This window comes from Neomonachus schauinslandi, chromosome 1 (assembly GCF_002201575.2).
Source record: "Neomonachus schauinslandi chromosome 1, ASM220157v2, whole genome shotgun sequence".
Classification (NCBI taxonomy): Eukaryota; Metazoa; Chordata; class Mammalia; order Carnivora; family Phocidae; genus Neomonachus; species Neomonachus schauinslandi.
In genome coordinates, this window is record NC_058403.1 from 148,919,201 (window position 1) to 148,945,523 (window position 26,323).

Sequence of the window (26,323 nt, forward strand, 5' to 3'; positions counted from 1 at the left end):
AAAAAGGTAAATGAGAGCAGAGCAGTCGTCCATAAACAACAGCAGGCCTCCAAACCGGACAGAGTTGGGGGATGGAGCAGGAGGAGCAAGGAGTTTAAGAATGACCTGGGGTCATTTAATTTCCAGACGGGCAAAGCCAGTAACTTAAAAAAGCCTGAAAAGATTGTAACTTTCCCTTGAGATGTCGCCTCTCTTTCAAACTGAAAATTATCTTCTAAATAAAATGCTTGCTTCCTCTCCCCCCCTCCCCCATCCCTTAAGGCCACCACCACTGTGAAAGGTCAGGGTGTTACTGAGACCAAAACTGAAACAGGCAATAAAGGGACAAAGCCTCAGAATCAATCTTCCAGAGGAAAGGGAGAGCATAATCCCTTGTACAATCCTGACCTCTGTATGAGTCTGCCGTTATTGCATAAAATATTTCACTTCTTAACTATAAAAGGTTTTTCCCAATGATTTTTCCCCTTCAGCAGCTCTAGGGTTTGGTGAAAACAAAGGCATGCCCTCCCCACTACCCGCCCCCCTTTTCCTCTGGGTGTGGCCGGCCAGCCTGCTGGGACGTTGAGAGAGAGAGAGACACACACGCAGGCTGCCACCAGGGGACACAACACAGCCCTTGGAACTGTATCAGTTAATTGAGATTCTGGATCTAGCTTAGATCTAGCTTATGGCAAAGAACAAAGTTCCTCTCCATCTTACATTAAAGGATAAAGTAACGCACCTAGTGATTCACTGAGTTATTGTTGCATTTATGAGATGTATCACTTTACAATTATCCCTTTATCAAAAAGTAAAGGGGCGCCTGGGTGGCTCAGTCGGTTGAGCGTCTGTCCGACTCTTGGTTTCAGCTAAGGTCGTGATTTCCGGGTCACGAGATCGAGCCCCGTGTCCAGCTCCACGCTCAGCGTGGAGTCTCCTTGAGATTCTCTCTCTCCCTCTGACCTTTCCCCTGCTCACATGCAAGCGCTCTCTCTCTCTCTCAAGTAAATAAAATAAAATAAAAGTAAAGAACAATTGTTTTCTGATTGCTGTCTCACGTGTAGCCATCTGTCTAACCTCCTGCACAACTTTCTGAGAGTACATACTTCAGAGCAGTTAAAAGAGTAACCTTAGGTCTAAAGTTTCAAGATTTCACGAGAGGTCTGAAGTATGCTGTCGCTCCTCAGTTTGGGTCATTAAGGAGAAGTGAATGAAGCTGCGCTCCTGGACAGCTGGGGAGAGAACCACTTCTCAGCATCTAACAAGGTCGAGAAAGTTCCTTTTGGTCAGAAGAAACATGGTGTGTATGTCAGAGAGAGGAGTTTTCCTGTTTTTGTGCTTCTGAAGCATCCACAATGAGTCCTGGGCAGGTTAAATGAGAACCACGTGTTTCTGGGCAAGGAGCGATGAGCTCTGTTTATCCTCAGTGAGATTTCCTGTTAGCAACTTCAGTAACAACCCCTCACCCAGCAACAACTGGGCTCTGTGTCATGTTGCTTTTAAGGAATGAAGGGAAGTAAACGGCATAATCACTGACTTTTAAGGCTTATCCATGTCGGGGACCAGAACCGTGCACCGAAGCATGGGCATTCCAACTGGCCCACATGCCGGCGACGAAGCGTTAATGCTTCCAGATGTCACAGCGGCCGTGAGCACAGGACCCCGGGCTCCTTGATAAGCTGGCGCCCTCAGTCAGCAGGGAGATGTCACTGCTGGCTTGATTCATGCACTCTGTCCACACGGGTTAGAGGGCAGCCTCTGGACCACACTGTGCATGGACAGCCCAGGCTGAACCTTATCCCCACCTTCCAGAGGGTGTGTGTTGAATGTAAGCTGTGCAAAGAAACACACACTTTCTCCCTCTAGCCAAAACTAAAATTGACCCAAGAGCCCAGGAACGTAACTCTCTCTCCAAAATTCAATCAGCCATCTCCCCACTTTTAAGTGCTTGGCTTCTGTTGAGAAAAAAACAAAAAACAAAAAACAAAAAACTGAAGCCAACCTAATCCTGACTCATTTCAGGAACTTGACTATTCAGCTCACATTCAGACATATGCAGAAGGAAGAAAAAGAAAAAAAAAATGGTTTGAGGCCATTGCTGAGATCAGTGGACTTGATTCTGTGTGTGTGTGTGTGCGTGTGTTTGTGAGGAAGAAGGACAATGTTTTCATGAAGTCTCTGACCAAAATTTGTGGAGTTCAAGTTTGCTCTTAGAAGCCTTCATTTCTCTTACGTGATTCAGCCCCTTCTTTCAAAGTTTTACCTTTTTACTTATTCCCACATTAAATTAAGGCAACATCTGCTGTGGGTTAAGGGAAGTTGCCAAAACATCTAGACATGGGATTTCAACTCAATGCAAATCTCCTGAGTCCCTAAAAGACATATGAGGTGCTCAATAGATGTGCTGCAGGGTGTGCAGGTGTTTAAGGACACACACCCTACGCTAAGGCAGAAAGAAATACTTGAGTTGATTTCAATAGCGTGGGCGTGGCCAATTCTTTCATTTATCTGAGCACATACTATGGTCGGGGCACCATAGCTGGGGAGACACAGGAAACAAGGCAGCCATGACTTTCCTGTCATGGTGTTCTCAATCTTGTGGAAGAAGACATACAATGAAAAATAGTAATTTCAGACAGTGGCAAGTGCTATGAAGAAAATAACACAGAGAAATGGGATTGAGTTGATGAAGGTTTGCAACATTAGCTCAGGTGGTCAGGGAAGACCTCAGTGAAAAGATGAACTTGGGGCTCAGACCCACACTATGAGAAGGAGCTGGCCATGCAAAGATCTGGGGGAAGGGTGCTCTCAGAAGAGGCAGGTGCAAAGGGCCTGAGGCAGGACTACCCAGGAAGGTATCTGAGAGGGCATGATGGAAGAGAGTATGTGTGAGAATTAGGTCTTGAGGAATGAGTGGGCTTTCCATAGCCAGAGGGAAGGAAGAAACCAGGAGGTCAGGAAGCCCAGGGAAGTGCATAGTGGGTGGATCAGCAGCCTTCACAGTCCAGAGTGGCTGGAGGACAAGGTCAGACGCTGAGGATATTAGAGGCAATGGCCTGGAAAGGTGGATGGGAGGTCATGCTGGGTTTTAGACCACATAGTTTTGACCATTAAGATCTCCTTGTTGGGGCACCTGGGTGGCTCAGTCAGTTAAGTGTACAACTCTTGATTTCAGCTCAGGTCATGATCTCAGGGTCATGAGATTGAGCTCTGTGCTGGGCATGGAGCCTGCTTAAGATTCTCTCTCTCCGTCCCCCCACCCTCAAGAGAAAAAATATCTCCTTGCTCATCTTTTTACAGAGAACCCCAGCGGTGTCTCTGAGAGTTACACAGGTAAGTTAATATGAGTAGAAGGCAGCAAGTTCTCAAAAGGCAAACCAGATACTCAAGGAAAAGAAGGCACATCACCCACAGACTCTGCATCCTGGGGAGGGTTTCTAAGCCTTGAATTCTTGTTAACAGGAACCTCCCTCCCAGGATGAGTGCTGGGGTATATAGGAAAAGCCCTCGAATTTCTACAGAAAAGTTGAGGTAGAAGGTGGGGGAATAAAAGAAACATGTGTTCACTATGGAGGAAAGTAATAGACATTGAAAAAAAAAAAACAAACCCAAGTTGTTCAATTCTGGGTTATTTGTTGGGTTGCTTTAAAGTGCCAGACCTGGCTTGTGCACAAGTTAAGTTCTGGCCTCCAGCAAGCTTGCTGCAGGGCAGACTTCTTGTTGCAATTACCCTCCAAGCATAACTAAGTCATGAAACCCAGGACTTCTCTCCTGCAAAATGTGCCTTAGCCACCAGTCAGCTTTAAAAACCAGTGTTACTGTCCCCTGCTGTTGCCCGTGACTAAGTGATTCACTTTGTGGCAGAAAGCTCCCCCAGGGTGACTCCTAATGAGCACACACACAGAGGCTCCTGGATGTCCAATCTGGACACTGCACAGGGCCTGGGGTTTCACAGGAGAGAAACCAAGCAGAGCTAAATGCAAGGAGAGAGAATTCCCAGGAAACACAGACTTGCCAAGGCCTTCATACACAAAGACCACATGACAACCTCCTGAGACAGCTCGAGTGCCCCCACCCTGAGTGAAGGTCTCAGCAACCACTCCTGAAAATGTCTACAAACTTTCTCATCCTCACACCCTTGTCTCCTTTGTTCTTCCCCAGAGTACTTACCATCATGTAATACGCTATTATATTTTACATATTACTTGTCTCTACCAGAACGTAAGCTACACGAGGGCTGGAAATTATTAGTTCTTGTCTGCTTTTTTTCCCCTGCAGCAAAAACCACTGCTTGGCATATGGTGGGTGCAAAGCATTTGATGAATGAATGAATATGTGGATAAAAGATTCCCCACAACAGGCTTGCCTGGCAAAGACTGTCATCACCATTTTATAGATGGGGAAAGGGAAGCTTGGAGTGATTTAAGTAATAGGCTTTAGGCCAGGGCTTCTCAGTATTAATGTGCAAATGCATCACTGGGGATCTTGTTAAAATGCAGATTCTGATTCAGCGGCTCTGGGTGGAGCCTGAGACTTTGCATTTCTACAATTCTAACTTCCAGGTGATGCTAATGCTGCTGGACAGCTCACATCCAGACAGAAAGATGTCATGAGGCTTGGCAGGTGGCTGTGCAGTCTAGTGGTTAAGAGTGCACACTGGGCGCCTGGGTGGCTCAGTTGGTTAAGCAACTGCCTTCGGCTCAGGTCATGATTCTGGAGTCCCGGGATCGAGTCCCGCATCGGGCTCCCTGCTCGGCAGGGAGTCTGCTTCTCCCTCTGACCCTCCTCCCTCTCATGCTCTCTGTCTCTCATTCTCTCTGTCTCAAATAAATAAATAAAATCTTAAAAAAAAAAAAAAAAGAGTGCACACTAACTTAGCCACTTACCAACTCTGTGACCTTGGCACCTCCCCGTGCCTCTGCTTCCTGGCGAAATTCTCATGAAGATTAAACGAATTTGTCCAGGTAAATTACTTGGTATTGTGCCTCATCTATAACAAGTTCTTAATAAAAATGTCTTATTATTACTCCTTATTTATTTATTTTTAAAAGATTTTATTTATTTATTCATGAGAGACAGAGAGAGAGAGAGAGGCAGAGGGAGAAGCAGGCTTCCCAAGGAGCAGGGAGCCCTATGCGGGACTCGATCCCAGGACTCTGGGATCATGACCTGAGCCGAAGGCAGACGCTTAACCATCTGAGCCACCCAGGCGCCCCTCCTTTTTTTTTTTTTAAACTGAATCTAACAGCTTCCTCTCAGAATCCTAGTGGCATATTATTTTCTATTTCACCAAAATAGAAAAAGCTCACATTTATGCTGAGAACAATGACATCTACATCTACTGTCAAAAAGTTAGAAATTTCTGCTGGATACATATTATGTGAGAATTTTGAGACAGGTTCCTAAAAGTAGAATTGTTGGTATTCATATTTTAAATTCTGACAGTTACTGTCAAATTGCCTTTTACACTAACAGTATTTAAGAGTGCCCATTTCTCCTCATCTTAACCAACAATGGATATTAACAATCTTTTGGATTTTGCCAGTTTAACTGGGTGGGGACCTTATTTTCATTTGATTTTACATTGCTCTGATAACCAGTGATGCTAATGTTTGTCACTTATTTGTATTTGTTTGTTTATATGTTTATTTGCCATTAAAATTTTTGTGAATTGCCTGTTCATATCCCTTCACCCATTTTTATAAATTTTGGCTTTTTCCTTATTGATCTGAAGACATTTACATATTTGTCTGTTAGCCATGTTGCAGATATATTCTCCCAAATATCTTTTAGTTTGTGACATTTTATGATCACACAAAAGTTTAACATTTTTATAGATTTAATCTGTCAATCTTTTCTTCGTGCGTTCTGGATTTTATGACTTGCTTAGGAAGAAGAGCTTTCCTATCCAAAGATTATGAAAATATTCAGTACTTTCCACTAATATTTCCTTTTATATATAACTTTCTAATCCACTTATTTTTTTTCCAGTGAGGTAGAGATTTTCTGTAATTTCTTTCCAAATGGATAGCCAATTGTCTTCATATCATTTATTGTACAGAGTCTATATAACTCCACTGTTTGGGGGTTAATTCTTTCATTAGACATTTTTTCTGCCCCTTTCTATCCTCTCCTTCTGGAACTCCAATTATGTGTATTTTTATGCATATACTTTACGGTGTCTCAGAGATCTCTGAGGCTTTGCTCATTTTTCTTTATTATTTTTTTCTTTCTGTTCTTCAGATTTGATGGTCTGCACTGATCTATCTTCAAGTTTGCTGATTCTCTGTCAGCTCAAATCTGCTACTGAGCCCCTCTAATGAATTTTACTTTCAACTCCAGAACTTCTACTTGGCTCTTTTTACAATTTCCATCTTTTATTGATATTTTCTATCTGATGAGTCATTGTTATCATACTTTCCTTTAATTCTTTAAGCATGGTTTCATTTAGTTCTCTAAACACATTTATAATAGCTGCTTTGAAGTCCTTGATGACTAAATCCAACATCTGGGTTCCTCAGACGCAGCTTCAGTTGATTCCTTTTCTCCCCCTGCACATTGTTTACCCTGTTCTGATTTCTTCATGTTTCATAAATTCTTTTAAACTGAATGTTTTAGATATTGTGGCAACTCTGTATTCTTACCCCTGCTTTGGGAAGTGGTAGTTGCTACTTTTTTTGTTTTGCTTATTGGTTTAGTGCCTTGCTTGGACTAATTCTGTGGAGTATGTTTCTCCTGCAGTGTGTGATGTCTCTGCTCCATATTTATTTTTACACTTGTTTTATTTTTAAGCCTGGTTTCCTAGGGGTTGTCCTGGGTTGACGTAACTTAGTGATCAACCAACGATTGGCCAGAGGTCATACATAAACACCTTGGTCCAGTAAGGCTTCCACCCTTAGCCAGTGGATCAGTGTGTGGCTTGCAGAATGCGTTCAAAGGTCAGGTAATTTATAAGTGTGCCCCAGCTTTTACTTTCTGCATTCACAAGGCCTCACATTCAATCAGTTGATTATCTCAGATTTCCTAGGGGATAATAACATTGTTTGCCACAGCGATACTTCTGTTTCTTATTTTTTACAATAAAGGTTATTCATTTCTTTTTATCATCAAGACCTCTAACACTACTAAATCAAAGAAACAAAAGCAGGAGCTCATATCTTGCTCCTCACTTAGGTGGGACAACTTCTAACATCTTAGTATCAGGTTTCTATCCCATGGTTCTATAGGCTTCTGATGGAGGACTTTTGTCAAGTTGAAGAAGTTTCTTTCCATATCTTCCTTACGGGAAATCTTAAAAAATAACATAAATGTATGTTAAATTTAACTTTTGTCTTTTTTGGAAGTCCTCATCCTGATAATTCTTTTAATATTCTTTTTTAATTCTTTTTATATTAACAGTGAACAATGTTAATGTCTTCATAAAGAATCAATGTAGCATTCCTGGATGACACTGTACTTTACTCAGAATATGTTCTTCTTCTAACAGGAATCGCTTTGCAAACATTTATTTAGAACTTCTGTATCTGTTTTCAAAGTGAGTTTGGCCTGCAGTTTCCTGTTCTGTGTAAGTGCCCACTCTTCATTTCTAGTTAATGACCCAAAGTATGTTAGTCTCCTAGGATGAGTTTTTCATCTTTTTCTACTCTCTGGAAGAGCTTTTATAACACAGAAATTATCCATTCCTTGACCACTTAGTAGAACTTGCCTATATAGCTAGCTGGGCCTGGTGCTTTTTAAAGGTATAGGTCTTTGGCTACTTTTAATTTTTTTCTAAGGTAATTGGTCTAGTTAGACTTCATTTCATGCATTTCTTTGAGGTTTTTTTATGGGAATAAAATTGTGAAAAATAATAGAAGTTAAAAATCTTCTCTGTATGACTGTAGTTCATCATTTCTAGCGTTTTTGGCATCATCCCTCTTTTTTATTTCCTGATCAAGTTTGCTATAGGTTTGTCTGTTGTGTTGGATAACCCCCCACCCCCATCCCCCAGCTTTTGGTTTTATTGATGTGGAATACTTTTGTTATTGTTCTTTTTATCTTTCTATATCATGACTTCCATTTTAACAATATCTTCACTTTACTTTTTTAGAGTCCAATTTATTTAATTGTCCCTTTTCTAGCTTTTATGTTTTTAATTTAGTTCACTTTTTTTTCAGTCTTTCCTGTTTTCTATGTATATGGTATTTTCCTCTGTGTGGGTTTTGTCTGCATGCCATTGGTTTTGGTATGAACAAGTTTCACTGTCCTTTATTTGTAATTTGTTCATAATTTCCTCTTTGATTTCTTATCTAAAAAGTTAATTCAAATGGTGTTCAAATATCCCCAAGTGGTTATGTTTTTGGTTGGCTGTTTGTCTAACTTTGGTTGTTAGCTTCCAAGTTTATGCACTGTGGTCTTAGAGGGTGGCCTGTAGTGCTTTGACGTTAACATTTCTATTGAGGTTTGCTTTTGTGATGTGATACATGGGTAATTTGTGAATATTTGCCTATGTTTAAAAAGAATGTGCATTCCCTATTTATGTATTAAAATCTCTACAAATTGCTCCATAAACATTAGCTTCTTCAATCCTCACAATGTATTAGCCCATTTTACAGATGAGGAAAATAAGCTTAGAGAGTTTAGGTAATTTCCTCAAGGTTACCAAAAGCTGGTAAGCAGGGGACCACTACTGAAATCCAGACATGCTGACTCACTCTGTCTTGGTGTCTGTCTGTCTCTCTAAGAGATCACAATTGCTAGTTCCATTATTTAAATACTTATTATTTTATGCCTACTTGTCTGATGATATTTGAGGAAAATATATAAATTTTCCTGCAATGACTGTGACTGTCAATTACTCCTTGTATTTCAATCAGGTACTGCTTTATATTTTTATAGCTATGTGGTTGGTTACATAAAAGTTTGTTTATATTACAAATTATCAGCAGATTGTGTCTTTGGTCATTTTGAAATGCATTTTTTTTTTTTTTGCCCTGTTTAATGATGTTTTTTGCTTCAATTCTATTTTGTTTGCCATTAATACTGTTTACTTGCTTTCTTTTTGTTAGCATTTGCCTTTTTTTTTTTTTTTGGATACATTAAGGGTCATTTTTAAAGGTGCATTTCTGATAAATAACTTATGTTTGGATTAAAAAAATCCAATCTGACAGTCTGTCATTTACTAGGGCATTTATTTCATTCATAGTTATTTTGTTTGGATTTATTCTTGACATCTTATTATATATAAATGTGTGTGTGTGTGTATTTATTTATTTTTTCTTCATGAGTTCCTTTAAAATTCTTGAGTGGTTTGGATGTCCTACATTATTTTTATTCTTCTAAGGAGCCATTAAAATTTTTATGTATTTAAACATTTTATTTTATCAAAGTCTTGAGCTAAGTGGTAGAGAAACTCTTCCACAAATAAGACAAGAATCTTGACTTGCTTTCACTTCCATTTTTCCTGCCTTCTAATTCTTATATTGTGATCATTTGGATCTCCATTCCAAATTGTTATAAAATAATGGAATAATAAGTTTAACTGGCTTTTTTGGAGGGTCCTTTTGTGCTATGTTATTGGGAAACCCCTCAAGTTTCCAACTCACTGCTTTGTTTTTTTCTATCCACACTACTACACAGCTCATATACTGAGGTTTTTGTTTGAGTGATCAAAATTTTAAATTTATAAAACGCTAGCTTATTCTATTTTATGGAAACTGTTTTTGCATCTCTCTGAAGACACCAATCTTGCTCATTCTAAAATCTTCTGTTCGCTTCAGTATTACACGCTCTGGTATTAGTTTTTCTTTTTTTTTTTAAAGATTTAATTAATTAATTTATTTATTTGAGAGAAAGAGAGTGAGTGAGAGAGAAAGAGAGAGCATAAGCCGGGGGCGGGGGGGGGGGGGGGCAGAGGAAGAAGCAGATACCCTGCTGAGCAGGGAGCCTGATGCGGGGCTCCATCCCAGGACCCTGGGACCATGACTTGAGCCAAAGGCAGATACTTAACTGACTGAGCCACCCAGGTGCTCCAGTTATTCTTTTGATAGCAGTTGGTGCCTCTCTGTCCTAGGGTTGGTGCTCCTCATTGAGTGAGTGATTCTTGGCGATCTGCTCATCACCTGTCTGTTCTATTGACTGTGTCTGCCTCTGGTGAGTAGGAAATGGGCAGCACTCCGCGGAGGGGTGTGAAGTAGAATACAGTATGAAACACATGAGCTTTGGAGCCAGACAGACCTGGTTACACACCCAGCTCTATTGCTTACCAGCTGTGTGATGCTGGGCAAGTCTTTGAACCTGGTTCCTTAACTTAGGATAATGACCTGTCTTTGAAGAGGCTGTGTGGATTAAATTTGACAGCACATGAATACAGGCCATTAAAGCCTCAGCACAGCAGTAAATGGTATTTGTTTTTTGTCAGTATTTAGGAGAAATTTTCTTCATTCTTTACTCTTTGATTAAATGTGATCAATTTAATGGTCCCGACACCACTTTCATTAAGAAGCTTCCCCAAATCATCCCAGGGGAAAGCAATTCAGCCCTCCATTTCTAAGTTTAAGCTTTTGTGTGGTTACTGATATATCAGGTACATCTTTCCTTTACAGGGATATAGACTCGTCACAAATTAAGTGAGGGTCCCATATCAACTGACTCATTTTGGCAGAAATTAGATCATGGGCAGCCCTGTCCGATGTGCCTGCATGAATGGGGTGGGAGGGGGGTTTACAATTTACTAAGATATATTTCTAATGGACACTGGTATTAACATCATATTGATATCAATACCCTAAATGGTGCCCTATGGCAAAGTTATTGATGTGTCTCCTTGGAAAATCATCCCTCATTCCCGAACTCTTTTACCTCCTGGAAATCAGGTCAGTTCTTCAGAACTGCTGCCCAAAAGCAAGGGCAGAGCTGGCCAGAGAGGTAGACTTTTTCAGATGGTTTTGTAGGAGGAACAAAGAATGGAATGACATTTATTTAATGTCTCTTCTAGATTAATACTAGAGTTCTTCGAAAGATCCGGACTTTCACCTAGAATATAGTTCCAGCCCTTTACTCTCTTTAAGCTGTCATTTAGGACTTTCTTCCTTCTTGCATATTTACAAGAGCCAAACTCCAAAGCCTCCTCTTCCAGCATCAGAAAGCTGTTCACAGACAGGTTTTCAGTGTCAACAAGAAAAGATTGAGTCTTGAGACAAACCTCCATCCTTGCCCTTCAACTTCATACTTTGGGAGTGAGACTTAACTTTTGCTTTATATGTTTCATAGCTACATATAACTTTGCGGTGGGACGACCATCTGAGTTCCAATGGCCTCCCATCCACAAGCCATAAAGCTTGTGACATATGTGCTAAGTTGGTTTTTCTGAGGCCCGGGCCCAGGGGCTCTGCTAAAAGGCTCGTCTGTGCAGAGAGACTACAACAAAGTGAAGCCATTACATTTCCCAGGCCCATTCTCATCAAGCTGTGTGAGAGGTCATATCCTCACTTGAAACAGGAACCTTCTCTAAGGAGCAAAGGTTTGCCTTGCATGGGCTGTCTGGCCCACAGAAGCCACTGCCCTCTGCAGCAGCCCAGGGTCATTTCTTGGCCACATCCATGTGTGCTTAGACAGCCTCTGGTATCAGCGGGCTTGGCCTTCCCCATTTCTAAGTCAGGAGAAATGAAGGAGCAGATCCACAGGCGCACAGAAATGATGCACCCCAGAAGGAATGATTAACTTACCAACTGTCACAGGAAATGACTGTAATGTAGTACTTCCTGTCACACTGCCCAGATATCTAACTGCGGTATACTCTGGAGAAGGTGTAAAGAATGCTTACCTTTGCCTATTTGTGTAAGAGCTAAGGCACAGAGAATCGAGGACCAGATCCTGCCTCCATTGAACACTTACAACTAGTGACCTTTCCCTCTGTCTGGAATGTTCTCCCCTTCACATGTTCTTCCGATGAACTACTACACATCCTCTTAAGCCCTGACTCAGAGAGTCTGCATTTCCTGTGCCCTTCCCAGGGTGGGATTTGCACCTTTGTACTGTCCCTGGTTCTGGGCATGCCCCTATGACTGCGTCTGTTCCATGGTATTGCAATGATGTTTTCTAGGTCGCTCTCCTGCACAACTGACTTTCTGGGAGTGCTGTGTGACTTATTTGTCTTACAGAGCCTGGCACATAATGGGTGATTTTTCTGCCGGTGTTTGCAGAAGAAATCCAGAATGATTTATGATTTGCAATGATTTTGTCTTATACAGACTAAAGAAGTCTGTCATTTCTCCCCTCTTGCACACTCTTTCTTTCATGGTTATTCCAACTTGGCTTCCATACTCACAGTGGCTTGCCCACACTTTTGCTATGCAGAGGGAAATCCGTGTGTCCCGACAGGGCGCTGCACAACCCCAATGGGTGGGAGGCAATGGAAATTAACAGTCTTTTCTCAGACCACGCTATGGCTCGGTTTCTAAATAGAACACAGGCAGCGTGGAGGGGCTTAGGACATTTGCTATAAGGAAAGATCATGAACCATAGCCAGGAGTAGGAAGTGGTCACACTTCCTTAGGCTCCCTAGAAAAATCTCTCCCATGCAAGCAAAGGCACTCTCCACTCACAGGCAGCTGGACCTTAAGAAACCCTGCAGGAAAAAAAACAAGAGTCTTTGGTGCAGCCTAGAGGCAGGTCTGTCCTGCCCAGGGATCACAGCTGCAGCCTCAGAGGCGTCTGGATGAATTCTGAACCAACAGTTGGAAAACTGTGCCACAGGCTCAGGGCTATAGGTGGGGTGATGGCCCAGGACTTGTGGGAAGAGCATGCCCACCCTTAGCATTCTATACGGATGAGGACCACAGGTAAAGCAGATACCAAGGGCACTGTGAGAGCAAGAGAAACAATCTGAGGGGCCCACGGGGTGTGGGGAGGGAAGACAGATGGGCCCTCTCTCAACTGCCCCTGGGCTTCAGTTGGCTTAACAGGTTGCTGGTGGCTGGCTGCTCAGTAGCCTGTCCAAGACTACAGACTGGTGGTGCTGAGAGTGGGGTGGGGAGGGAATGCCACCAGGCAGTAGGGGCATCTCCTGGTGCAGTAAGGGCTACGAGGACTGGTTTCTCCCAAAAGGAGTAAGTTCAACTGGCACCAAGCCACCCAAAACTCCTGAAGGAAAGCCCTGCTCCATTCCAAGTCCCAGAAGGCCAAAGTGGAGAATGGCATGAGTGTTAGGAGCCCCACCCACCCCAGTGAGCATCCTCGGGCTCTGCTGAGGAAGGGACGGGCTGAGGCTGGGAACTTGCTGAGCTGCAGGAGCCCCTCGCTCTCAGCTCTGTGGGCTTTAGGGCAGAGGGCATGCTGCCTACTCGCCTGAAACAAGTACCCGGGGACCCTTGCCTCATCACTGCATGGCACCACACATCAACTCTGCTTTCCCAGTGTCACGGTAAGCCAGTCTTCACTACTTGCTTAGGGAGATTTGCCAGCGAGTTGGATTTTCCATGCTGTGAAAATGCCATAAGCCTCTGACCATGGGTTGGTGTGTCCAACTGAAGGCTTGGCCATTCTTGAGAATTCTGTTATAGACTTTGTGAAAATTCTCAGTACAGTCCTGAAAATCCAAAGGGTTTGCTTCTGAGAACTCAAACAATGGAATGAAGCCAGCCGATACCACTTGGGTTTTTGAGGGCCCACTCAGCGAGACGAACAGTCATGCAGTTCTGCAAATCTTCAGGAAAACCACTTCTCATACCTCCCAAGTGAGCCAGCTATTTATAAATGTGTTCCAAAGTCCATTGCAGTGGCTTTTCCTTGGTCTGATGATTAGTAGAGAGAAAAGGGGGGATAGTCGGTTCTGAGATACCCTTAGAATCTGAGTGACTTAAATTTCCTGTTTGGCTCAATAAATAATTTTGTCTGTGAAGAAAAAATTCTCTGTACAACACTATAGATATTTCTGTGAACAACTCTCCGAGCATGCTCCAGAGGAAAATACTGCCGGACGCTGGGGAATAGGTAGAATGGTTGGTATGATTAATAATATCTAAGAGGGTAGACAAGAGCACGTGTAACCTTATGCTAAGCAAACCATGGTACGCTGTGGTTACAGAACACTGGGGCTTTTCTTCTTTGGTTTTAGCAAAGCTCACAGACACAGGCACTTGATGGAGCACGAGTGGAATATCGTGAGGGATGGAAAAGATGGAGTGGGCAACTCAGGAGGGGTGACCTGCTCTACATTTGACCTTTCATGTGGTCCAGGTTTTCAGGCCACATGAGCCATGAGGACAGCAATTCCAGACACTGCTATCACCATCACATAATGCTTTCTGTGCCTCCTGTGGGCAGCATCCTCTTCAATGGTAGGCTCAGATGTGTGACGGGCCGTTGGCCTTGCTGCCCCGATTTTTAAGCTATCAATGGAGAGACTGCCCCTTTGTGTGGCTAGCTGTCCCTCACGTGTCCATATGAAGAGCACTGATCCATGATTCTCTCAGCGTGACTGCATGCATTCTCCTTGTGCAGTGACCCACTCGAGCTTCCTGTGCCAGTCCTTCCCAGGAGGGGTCACCCTCACACCCAGCCACTGGAGACTGTGATGCACTCTGAGGCACTTCTGCTTTTTTTTTTTAAAGACCTTTTTTAAAAAAAGATTTCATCTGAGAGAGAGAGACAGAGAGAGAGAGAGGGCATGCGTGGGGTGAAGGGCGGAGGCAGAAGCAGGCTCCCCACTGATCAGGGAGCCCGATGTGGGGCTCGATCCCACAACCCTGAGATCATAACCTGAGCTGAAGGCAGATGCTTAAGCGACTGAGCCACCCAGGCGTCCCACTCTGAGGTGATTCTTAACGGTATGAAACTTTTCCTGAATTCACACAGACCGAGTAAACAAGTCTGTTTTATACTGTAAATTTTTTTCTTTCAGCCCACAAATATTTCCTGGGCATATACTACATGCCAAGCATTGTACTAGGGCCTGGAGATACAGTAGTGAGCAGAGAGAAACCCCTGTCCTTATACTATAGGGGGCCAGGAGGAGGCAGAGAAACTGGTCAAATATGGAAATACACGGAATGTCAGCTGGTGATGGTGAACTATGAGCAGGAAAGGGGCACAAGGAATGCTGGGACCGAGGCCGGGCAGAGACGGTGTCCCTGGGAAGCTGGGATTTGAGCCCACAGCTGAAGGAGGTGAGTGAGGAGGTCATGTGGCTCTCTGAGGGAAGGGTGTCTGAGTAGAGGGAAGATCGAGTGCAAGTTCTGGAGGTGGGAGAGTGTCTGCTGTGCTCTAGGACAAGCAAGGGATGGCATGTTGGGGGAAGAAAGAGTGGGAAAGGAGGAGGAAATGTGGTCAGAGAGTGTCAGGGACAACGGTGGGGCCAGCTGTGGTGCTGGAAGACTCTGGGGGGTGGGTAAGCCATTGGAGGGGTCTGACCTGTGGAGTGACGTGACCTGACTTGCATTTTGGAAGGCTCACTCTGCTGCTGGGCCAGAAACAGACTGCAGGGGGCCAGGACAGAAGCAGGGACACCAGGGAGGGGCTCCTGCAATAACTGAGAGCAGGTGATGTCTCCCAGGAATGGGGTGCTGGCAACGGAGGTGGAAAAAATGGTAATGTTCTGATTTGTTGTGAACGCGGAGACATTAGGGCTGCCAGTGGATCACATGTGAGATGTGGGAAGAGAGGTGTCAAGGATGATCCAAAGTCTCTGACCTGAGTAATTGGCAAGACTGAAGAGGCGTTTGCTAAGACGGGGAAGGCTGTGGAAGAAGCAGGTTTGAAAGGGTACCACTGAGAGTTCTCTTTTGGATAAGATCGAGATTTGTCAGGCATCTAGGTAGAGATGGCCTGAAGGTGGTTGACTATCAAAGTCTGGATTTCATGGGAGAGGTCTGGGCTGCAGAGGAATATCTGATGTCATCAGTACATGCTGAATATAAAGCCACGAGTCTGGGTGACATCTCGGAGATTGAGTGCAGACAGAAGGCAATCCTGAGCCCTACTGATGTTGGGGAGATGAGGAGAAAAGCCAGTGAGAAAGGAGGAACCAAGGAAATGTGATGTCATGGAAGCCACAGAGACTGTTTCAAGGAGGTGGGCAGGAACGATCACATACTAATAGTCAAGCTTCCCTTGAGACAAAATCTACAGTGGACTCAGGATTGAGTAGAACTGCATATTCAGGATATAAACTTGAGTTTCAATCTACACTTCCATCTTACGAACTAATCCTTCATCCTCCAGGCCTCAGTGACCCTTTGAGAATCTTCATGTATACTGTGGATCTTCCCCTCAGAAAAATGCAATCAGATACACCTAAGGTTGCCAGGAGTTCCCTGTGCCAGAAAAGTCCAACCCGGAAGTCATGTTCATAACCAACCCTTCTCCATCCCCAGAGAGGTCTTCTTATGACATTAACCAAAGTGTCTCAGAGCCGAAATTCAGGTGTTGAGGGTCTCCTGGCTTCTCCAGGTATGTTTCCAAAGGTTAGAATGAATTGAACTTTCTGGGCCCTCAGGGTAGTTTGTATAGAATGTGAATGGGTTGATTCAAGTCTGAAAGCAACAGTGACGACAAGCGAGAACTCACCACCATCTCCTGGACATGAAACATCTCTGCACCTCCAGATGACAGTCGATTGGGGAAAGCGATGCTGACAGATGACCCAGGAAGGGTGCTTGGCCCGGTGTTATAGACCTGTGGGTGTGAGACACACAGCACATTTTAATAGAAATACAGACCTTCATTTCATTGCATGCAGTAGATACTTCCACAGAGACTGTAGGGTTTAGGATCCAAAAGGTCATGACTTTAAGTGTACTGAAATATCGAATAATGGCAGACTTTAATGAAACAGAAATCCTTTCAATACGAATTTAAAACCCCCAAACTTTCAAATTACCTTATTCCCTTTCATCATGTTCTTGCCTTCTTCCTGCTAAAAATTATATTTATTTTTACATACCTAGAAATTACTCATAGACTATTACACTTGGTGGGAATACAGACATAATGTGGTCCAGTGGTTCTCAAACTTTAGCATATATCAGGATAACCAGATGGGCTTGTTAAAACATATACTGGGGGAGGGTCATGCCCAGAGTTTCTGAAGTAGATCTGGTGGGGGACGGTGAGGGGACTTAAGGATATGCATTTCTAGTAAAAGTTCCCAGGAGATGCTGATGCTACTGGCCCAGGAACTGTACTTTGAGAAGCACTAATCTGGTCCAAGCTCTGCCTTTTACAGTTTGAGATAACTGAGAAGACAAAGTAGATTGTCCCCAAGCCAAATGGTGTAACTTACAGAAAGGGCTGTTCTTACCATACGATCCAGATGATGGGGTTTCTCTGTAACTTACAGCTAATCCCTTCCTAATCCTGTTTGAGGACCTCTGTGCACCTCTTTTCTGCCCCAGCATTTGGTCCTGTAAAACTTTACCTTCTCATCCCCCCCCACAGTCCTCCCTGTTTTCTGTCTCCATTGGCCCATCATCTCCTGAGAAATGAGACAAAGATGGCAGCCACCCCACCAAGAGACAGATAAGGGAAAGGAGATGGAGCAAAGGTTGAGCATGAAACTCAAGGAAGAAATGGAATATGAAGGAGAATAAAAAAGATGGGTAGATGTGTAGAGACAGAGAGTAGATTGGGGGTTGCCTGGGGCTGGAGTAGGGGGATATGGTCAGCAGAAAAATGGCCTCCAAAGATGTCCACGTCCCCAAATCCATGGACCCTGTGAATATGCTACATGGCAAGGGGGAACTAAGGTCGCTATTCAGTAGTCCTTAAAATGAAGAGATTACCTTGGACGAGTCAGGTGGGTGTAATGTAATCATAAGGGTCCTTATACAGGGAAGAGGGAGACTGTCAGAATCAGGGAGATGGACTGTGAGAAAGATGTAGCTGGCCATTGTTGGCTCTGAAGGTGAAGGGGACCCTGAGTCAAAGAGTGTAGCAGTCTGGAGAAGAAGCTGGAAAAGGTAAAACAGATTCTCCCCTAGCGGCTCCAGAAAGGAACCCAGGCCTGCTGATACCCTAATTTTAGCCCAGTGAGACCCATGTTGGACTTCTGACCACTAGAACTACACAGTAATACATTTCTATTGTATTCAGCCCCTGAGTTTGTGGTAATTTCTTACAGCCCAGGAGGAAACTAATGTAGCGAGTGACTGCTCAAGGGTATGGAGTTCCTTTTTAGGGGTGATGAAAATGTTCTAAAATTAGATTATGGTGATGGTTGCACAATTCTATAAACACACTAAAAGTCATTGTACTGTACGCTTTAAATGGGTGAGCTTCAAGGTAGGTAAATGAGATCCCCAAAAAGATGCTATTGTTTAAAAAAACATGGGTGAAGCAAGAGAGAGAAGAACCTGGATGCTTGCTCTGTGACCTGGGGGCTAGAGAGAGAAATCAGGCATTCAAGGCATCTCTGAAGTTGCGGTCAACAGAGCAAAGCTGGGAGGTGAATGGAAATATAGCCAGGTCTTCACACCCGACAGAACGTATAAGGATCTAGGCTGCAGCCAGTTCTTCCCTAGAAAAGCATGTGTTCATTTTTCGCAATAGTCGGGTTCTGCTTCAAAGCACAAAAATGATGGAGCGGACGAGGGTCCCTGCCAACCCTTGATTCAAAAAGAACAAAATTCACCAAAGACAACAACCCTGAGTCACAAGAGAAGGAAGGAATATCTAACCACAACTGAAATAACTAATTTGAAGTGAAACACGAGACTACAGAATTGCAAAGATAACTACTGACATGTCTGGGAAATCCCAGCGAAAGCAGGAGGTGGGGGAGGAAAGAAGAGAGTGGGTTTGCTTTGCACACTTTCACTCACTATAGCCAGCCGGGTGAGAGAGCCCGTGTCACCATATTCATTTATTCTTAACACATGTCTTAACATTTGATTCTCTGCATATGTTCCTGAGCAGCAGCTGCATTATTTTTCATCGTTCTTTTTCAGGTAAGAAAAATGATGGACTCTCGATGGAAAAAAAAAAAAAAAAAGAGCCTATCAATGGTCAGCACATTATCATGTTGCTGTTAAGAAAACTTTGATAGAATGTAGGAACCAGGCCAAAGACTAGTATTTCTGCCTTTCTCCCATCTGCATCTGCAGTGAAGTCTTTAAACCATCTCATAGCTTGTTGAATACCAGCTTTTAAAAGGCAAAAAAATCACTGTATGTGGAAAGTCCTGTGCTCTTCATCAGGAGTGATGCTATCAGAGTAAGGACATATAGGAGAGTTTTATCTACATTCCTGATCCCACACTCCACAACTAGATCCATCTCTTGGTCATTATCGCTGTCAACCTGGCCCATGGCCCTCCTGCATGACAGTCAAAATAATGACGATTGTATCAGAAAATGAGTCATCAGAGCATTCTCAAGCAAACAGTCAGCTTTGCTGACACAAAAGGATCTCCTTTCCATCAATGACATACACTATCCATCTTTCGGACCCAGCGGACTCTCTTAATCCTGAACGGAATGCTGTGTACTTCCTCAGGCAAACTGATAATCAAGAGGTTTATCTAAGGGGCATGCCCATCACTCATCCCTGGCCCCATTCTCTAGCCTGTATCCTAGGTCAGGTCAGATGTGAAGAAAGCTCTTTGCTTGAATACCAAACTTTAAGCTCCCTGTAAAGATGCCTTCAGAGAAACACGACTTAACCATATGCCCTCAAGATTGATCTTTCTATCTTCCTTTCCTTTCCTTTCCTTCTTTCATTTCTTTCTTCCTTCCTTCCTTCCCCATCCCCTCCCCTCCCTTCTCCTCTTCCCTTCCCTTCCCTTCCCTCCCTTCCTTTCTAGAGGGTGGTAAGAAGATTTTCAGATCTCTGGTATAACTCCGACTCTTCCTTGCCTTCTCCTTTAACACCTATACCTTCTTCATTACATGGTGTGTGTCCTTTGGACCCTTCTGAATCATTTTCTGGACTGTATCTTTTGTTGTAAGATACCTCAAAAACTCCAAGAGTGGGTAAGTAATTAAAATTAAAGTGATTTAAATGAAATCACTCCATCTGGTCTCTATCTGTTTTCTATCCAATTGCAAAAAGCAGTGGGGAAAAAGAAACTACCTCTGAGCAGCAGTTCAGAAACACAGAGGTCCTACTCACAGTTATCACTGTGAGGTCTCAAAAGCAGGTCTAACCCCATCTTCCCCTTTTCCCTGGAAACTGAGCATAGGGTGGGGCTTAGCTGATCAGGAGGCGCCTTCTCTCCTAGCTGGGGACATGTGTTCTCCAATAATGGTTTCAGAGGAACACTTTAGAGAGAGGGAGACCATTGTTTGTGAGAGCCCACAAATGTCTCGCTGCCTCTTTCTCTGGACCCACACCCCATGATTACGTCTCATCCCCTCGGTCCACCTAGGAGTGGCCACGGGGAAAGAAAATAGTCATTATTGGCCACAGCAGTCGATGCCAGACCAGGAAACCACCTTCTCCATGGGGAGGAATGGGGAAGAGGCAGGGGACGGCTCTGGGAGAGACACTGCACGTAGGTTAGAGGGCACCATGGGTGAGCCAGGCCCACCTCCTTCACTTCATCAACAGCTCCTGGTGGAATGCTTGGGCACACCGGGTTGTCCAGTACGAGCCTGACCCATTCTTGTCAACTGAGGACAAGGGACTGGATGAGGCTGAGGTCCTTCTAGCTTAACATGCAAAGATGCTCATGTTGAACAGTGTTGGCCTGAGAGTTTATACTTCACAGCAGGGCTCAGCAAACTGTGGCCTGTAGGCCAAATCTGTCCAGCCCCTGTTTTTGCACAGCCTGCAAGCTAAGAATGGTTTTACATTTTTAAATAGTTGGAAAAATATTTTTAAAAAGAGTAACATTTCATGACATGTGAGGATAATATAAAATCCCGAATTCGGTGCTCATCACTTCAGTTTCGTTTGTGCATAACCTCTGGCTGCTTTGGCATGTCGGCAGCGTAGTCGAACAGTTGCTACAGACAGTATATGGCCCGCCAAGCCTAAAATACTTACCTGCTGGCCCTTTACAGAAAATGTCTGCCCACCCTGGCCTAGAGAAGGAAGAGTGTTCTTCATGATGTCCAGGGTCCACATGGAGTGGACCTGCTGAAAATGATGCTTATGTGACTGGGGAGAGCCAGCCATGGCTCTGTGAGGGAGCAGCATGCTGCCTTCCCTGGGGAGTGTATGCATTCTCTATTCTCACACTGCTCTGCTATTCTGAATGCCTGTCCCTCTGCGGGAGGAGTGGGGTCCAGGCAGGGTCGGCATGGAGAGCCCCAGGAGAGAGAGGACACGGCAAGTGCACGGGACTGCCCTGCCCATAAGGTGAATAATGACGGAGAACTGAAAGGGGCCCTTTGGGGCCATTTGGGTTGGGATGTTGGCCAGAGGCCTTCTTGGGGAAAGAGAGTGTTTATCATGCAGTGTTCCTTCCAAGAGCTGAGAAGCAGAGGGATCTACACAACAGAGTACCAGACAGGGAAGAGATTAATTTTGTGTGGTTACAGAAAACACATATACACATATACTACACTCCAGCCAACCAGGCTGGGACAAGTTTCTCCTGGAAAGAGCCTGGCTCTTTAGCTGCCTTTCAGTAGAAGACCTATCCCCGTGGGCCCTTCTGTTGCCACGAGTGACAGAGACTGTCTCCAGGGGTGGGTACCTGAAAGGTGATGTTGAGGGGCTGGAAATGACATTCCAGGTCATCCAGCTGAATGAAGTTGGAGGCATCCACAGACTCTCCATACACAAAGGAGGTTGGAGACATGATTCTGAAAGAGGAAAGCATTTAATCCATCATCCTAAATCTCGGTCAAGCAACCCATGGTCACAGCTGTCCTGAGAACCCAAACATCTGTCTCTGTTTAATCTAGAACCTTGTTCCCTCCAGTGTCTTCACCAAACCCTTCCCTTCTGGAATTGTTACTTCTTTGTCCTATAAATGGACACAGCCAGACCTATGTTTCCTAAACAGAAGTTTCTAGGAATGTCTTCTCATCTTAGGTCAACTCCAATAAGCTACATATGTAAATAGGTACTGGGATTACATTTCTAAAATGAGGAGGAAGACAATGGTAGCTTTGATTTCAGGTTTTGTTTTTTTTAAACTGGATGACAGAATTATACATGTTCTATCATTTCAAAAACATTTTGTGGACCAAGGAAGATTATGGCAAGTTTTTAAGAAATAAATATAAATGAATTATATATTTAACATCCTAAACCCCGCTCTGTGACAAATTCACTAAAAAATTTAAATTTGTCAGACTACCAAAACCACTAGAAATTAGGTATTAAAAGTTGGGTCTGTTCAATGATAGCATTTTTCTTCAGATTTCAAACCGTGGCTACTGAAGATGCGATTAAGAATTCAAGCTCAGTCTGTAGTGAATGCTTTTCAACACTGTCCATATGAACAAGTCCGAGATGAGACCAAGCCCGGACTCACTTAAATTCCCAAAGAATGGATTCTAGGTTAGATTCTAGAAGCTGCTCACGTGCCCAGACACAGTCATGTAAGATTTTCGGTACCAAGTCTGAATGGACAGAAATTCTACTTCCAATTTAAATGTATTATTTTAGAAACGTCATGAGTTCCCAGTGTTATCGGATGGCAAGAACTGGTTCGTTTAAACCAGCCTTGTTTTATGTTCCTGGAAAGATCAGAGGTTGACTCATGTGTTTGATGGATGGCTTCACTGGGGGCTGTTAACGCCTCAACAATGAGGCTTCCTAGGGCCTGACAACAGGATCAAGTGTTTTCTACCCATCACCGCCCCCCCCCCTCTCCCCCCCCCCCCCCCCCCGCCCCCGGCCCCCGCCCCGGCCAGGGACAGGGTTTGGTTCAGGCTGCATTCTCACCATACCTCTGATGAGACAAGTAAATAAACCACATGGTTAAAAATAGAGCCATGAACAGAGGCAATCTATGCTAATTTGCAAATATATTCCACTGATGCCTCCTGTCTGGAGAACGTGAGGAAAAAGGCCCAGAGTGCAGGAAACATTCAGAGGCTCATTCCGGCACCCAGCTGCGTGTGAGCTACTGCAGAATGACTCCTTCTGCAACGTATTAACCTTGCTGCTTCTAGCCAAGGCTGGGACCCAGAAGAACTCGAAGAGTGAAAAATGAGAAACTGTGAACCCCCAGAAAGTTCAGCTTGCGTTTGGGGCAGGGGTTCAATGGGTCCTCATTTGATCTAAACTAATTGTGCCGAATCCTTTTTCCACTATCAAAGAGGTATGTGCTCCGTTTTCTGAAGTCAGAAACAGGAACTGAGTTCTCATTTTCCCAGGCCTGGGCTTTGGCTGAAAATCGCCCAAGCTGTGTCGGGCCCCTGCAGCCTGCAGCCCTGCCTTCCTAGGCCAGCGGCACTGAGCAGCCATGGACTTGACCCAGCACATGCTGTGCCCCGTCGTCCTCCTTCCCTGCCCACCTCCGACATCAGGCAGAGCTGCCGCTGGCTCTGCAGAAGGGATTAACAGAAACATGCAAGGCCAGCCCTGGCAGTGTAGCTAATCAGAAAGGTGAGCTTTTCTGCAAGGCCACCAGGGCCTTGGGAGACATCTGGCTATAACTTCTGGCCCGGCAGCATTTGGCTGAGATTTGAATCCCAGGAATCATAGCCCTCTGGAGGGGTGGGTGCTGGGCATATAGGCACATAAAGGTGTACAGAATGCTCAAAGACATTCTGGGGCTTAGCCTTGTCATCAAACTTCTTGTGCCACCCAGCAGGTGGGTGGGTAGCTGGGAAAGGGGAGAAAACAAGGCGGGAGGAGGGCATGAGCTGGTAGCTAAAGCTTTGCCCTGTGTTTTCAAAGCTGGGAAGAAGGGGAACCGGGAGACCAGAAACTCCTGGCTACACGTGCAAATACAAGAAAAACACAGCACTCCACCCTGGGGCACCTCTGAGATTTGGCGACCCAGGACCGGCTACTCACGCAGTGATGGACGAGTCCACTTCATGCATCAGCGGCACTGTCAGCATGAGGCTGTTGTCATGCAGGGACTCAGAGCGTTCCACGTTGCCACTGCACGGGAAGAGAGGGGTGAGTGCTGGTCAGTGCTGGCTACCCCGCAGCAGGCTTCATTGTTCCGTGTTAGACCTCAATCTGTCATTCTCCAAGGGCCGGCTGTGCACCTGATGCACCCTCGGTTCTGTTTCTGGTCCCTGTGCAGGGGCACGGTGGGCACTCTGTTGTCTCAGTTGTGATCCCCTCCCAAAGATAGGAGTACAAGCAGTGGGCCGGGGAGGCGACCCCAGGAGACACGAGCAGGGAGTGGAGAAGAGACAGGGAAGGGAATGAAGGCAAAAAAGGCATGTAATCCAGGAGGTCAGTGCTCTGGGCAACTGAGTTTGGACTCGCTGGAGACATCTGGGAGGCAGCGTGGAGCACACCTCTCGGTCTTCCCATGGGAGGCAGGACTTTATCCACGACTGCTGAGATCTGCCGCTGGGGGGCAGGGAGCATGAATTTGCTGACACTCGTACTATGCACCCAAGATAAAGCCTCGGCAGAGTGGCAGGTGCTGGGAGCTGGGAAGCTGTCTGGGGGGTGCAGGGGAAAGATGAGTGCTGAATGGTTATGGCTGGGCACCAACAGCACGTGCCACTTCTAGAAGTGCTTGTTTCATGAAGAATGGACGGCAAGGTTAGGGCCCCGCAGCTGGGAAGGGGTTTGCTGGACTTGAGCTGCCATTTCCCACTTGGAGGCACCACCCGCCCTCCACGGACAGCCAGCCAAGTCTGGGAGAGAGGCCCTGACCAACCCCGTCATCATAAAGACCAAGGGAGCTCCCCTATAGACTTCTGGCTGCAGTACGTCCAGAGACAGGCATCCCCTTTGGAGTGAGAAAGCGGAGAATGGGGACTGTTGGGGTCTTTCTCGAAAGGGGAGTGCAAGGAAGCTGCTGCTGTTGGGTGGCTGCCTTGTGCCAGGCATACTGCACAGCATGGTCTCACCGGGTCCTCAGAGGAACCCTAGAACGGTGGGGGATTGCCTGCCTCTGACAGGTAAGGAGCAGCTCACATAGATTAGGGAACTTGCCCAAGGATCCATAACAAACCAGGTCAGTCAGACTCCCAAACTACGGCTTTGTCATTGTGATTCCTTCTCCAAACTGATACCAGATTTGGGAGGTTGTGGGGGGGGGGGGGGGGAGGGGAGGGGAGAGGGAAAAGAGGAATAAAGGGAAGAGGAAGAGGAGGAGAGAGAAGACCTAGCTTCCTTTTACTATTTTGATACATTTCCAAGAAGACTGTGATTATTATTCCGTGGAAGTACTGCCTTGGGAAAAGACAGGGCCGTAGGGTGCAAGCTGCGGGAGCCAGCACTTCTAGTTGGTTCTACCACATGGCATGTATGTGGCATCCCAGTTGGAACCAAGTTCATCCTCCAGGGGTGGAATGTAGTGGCCCCAAGACCCACTGAGGTTTGGGTACAGCTCCCTGGCCCACTCCCTGACCCCCTGCAGAGTTCCTGCCTGCTCCCTGCCCTCCCACTGCCCCCACTGTCTTCCTCTCCCACCAGCAAGTGCTAAATGCAACAATACTTAAAGAGCAGCTCACATCCCCTCTCCTTCTTTCTCCTATTGTTCTGAAACAATGGTGCTCTGTGACTCTGACCCCTGACTCCTCATCTGTCTTCCGCATATGCCGGGACATCCATCACTCAAAGGGCAGTCTGCAGAAGCAGCAGGGTCAGGTGCCCACCTGGCCTGATTCCCTTGCCCTTCCTTCCCCAGGGGGGCAATAAAAGCCTGAGCATCGCTGCTAGAGGCAGATCAGAGGTGACTATGGAATGGATGGGCCCGGTAACGCCCTGGCCCGCTCCCTCCCCCCACCCCGCCGGGTCTGAGTAATTGGTTCCTGATGGAGGCACCACCCCTTGCCCTGCCATTTGTCCAGCCACCTGTGGCTGCTGGCAGCTCAGGCCCAATAGTCTCATCTGTCATCAGGGGACTGCTCCAGACCGACTGAAGAGTTGAGATACAGAGGCCAAACATCAAAAGGCTTCCAGCCACTCTGCAAGCTCGTGACTTGGGATGCGTTCCCATGGTCTGCAAAGCCAGGCTGCTGAGAGAGCTCTGGAGGACTGTTCAGGCTCAACTTTACGTCCTCCTAAATCCACCAGTAGGCAGGAGAGCTTCAAAGGGTGGCGATGGGGAGGACGGAACGATTGATATTTTAACTGTGGCTTTCAAGATAAGGAGCTTTAAGGATCTTTGTGCCAGAGCAGGGAGTCAAGTGCTGGGGGCCGCCCTCTGGGGCGGTAAGACCGGTTTTCACCAACATTTGGGAAGAAATGAGTGCCTGAGATATTCTGTGGCATGTTTAACATATAATACAGCTTCCTTACTGTCCGTGATTCCAATGTTAGAACATTCTGC

General features: G+C 45.3%; 1 protein-coding gene across 1 annotated transcript in view; it reads right to left on the reverse strand.

Annotated features, from left to right (window-relative positions):
- The window catches only part of ITGA9 (integrin subunit alpha 9), a 335,040-nt gene that overhangs the window by 41,980 nt on the left and 266,737 nt on the right, over positions 1–26,323 (reverse strand). The window contains exons 21-23 of the mRNA XM_021677564.2: positions 23,875–23,964; positions 21,596–21,704; positions 16,525–16,632 (exon numbers count right to left, since the gene is read on the reverse strand). Coding sequence (XP_021533239.2) covers positions 16,525–16,632; positions 21,596–21,704; positions 23,875–23,964 — 307 coding nt within the window. The remainder of the gene's footprint in view (positions 1–16,524; positions 16,633–21,595; positions 21,705–23,874; positions 23,965–26,323) is intronic.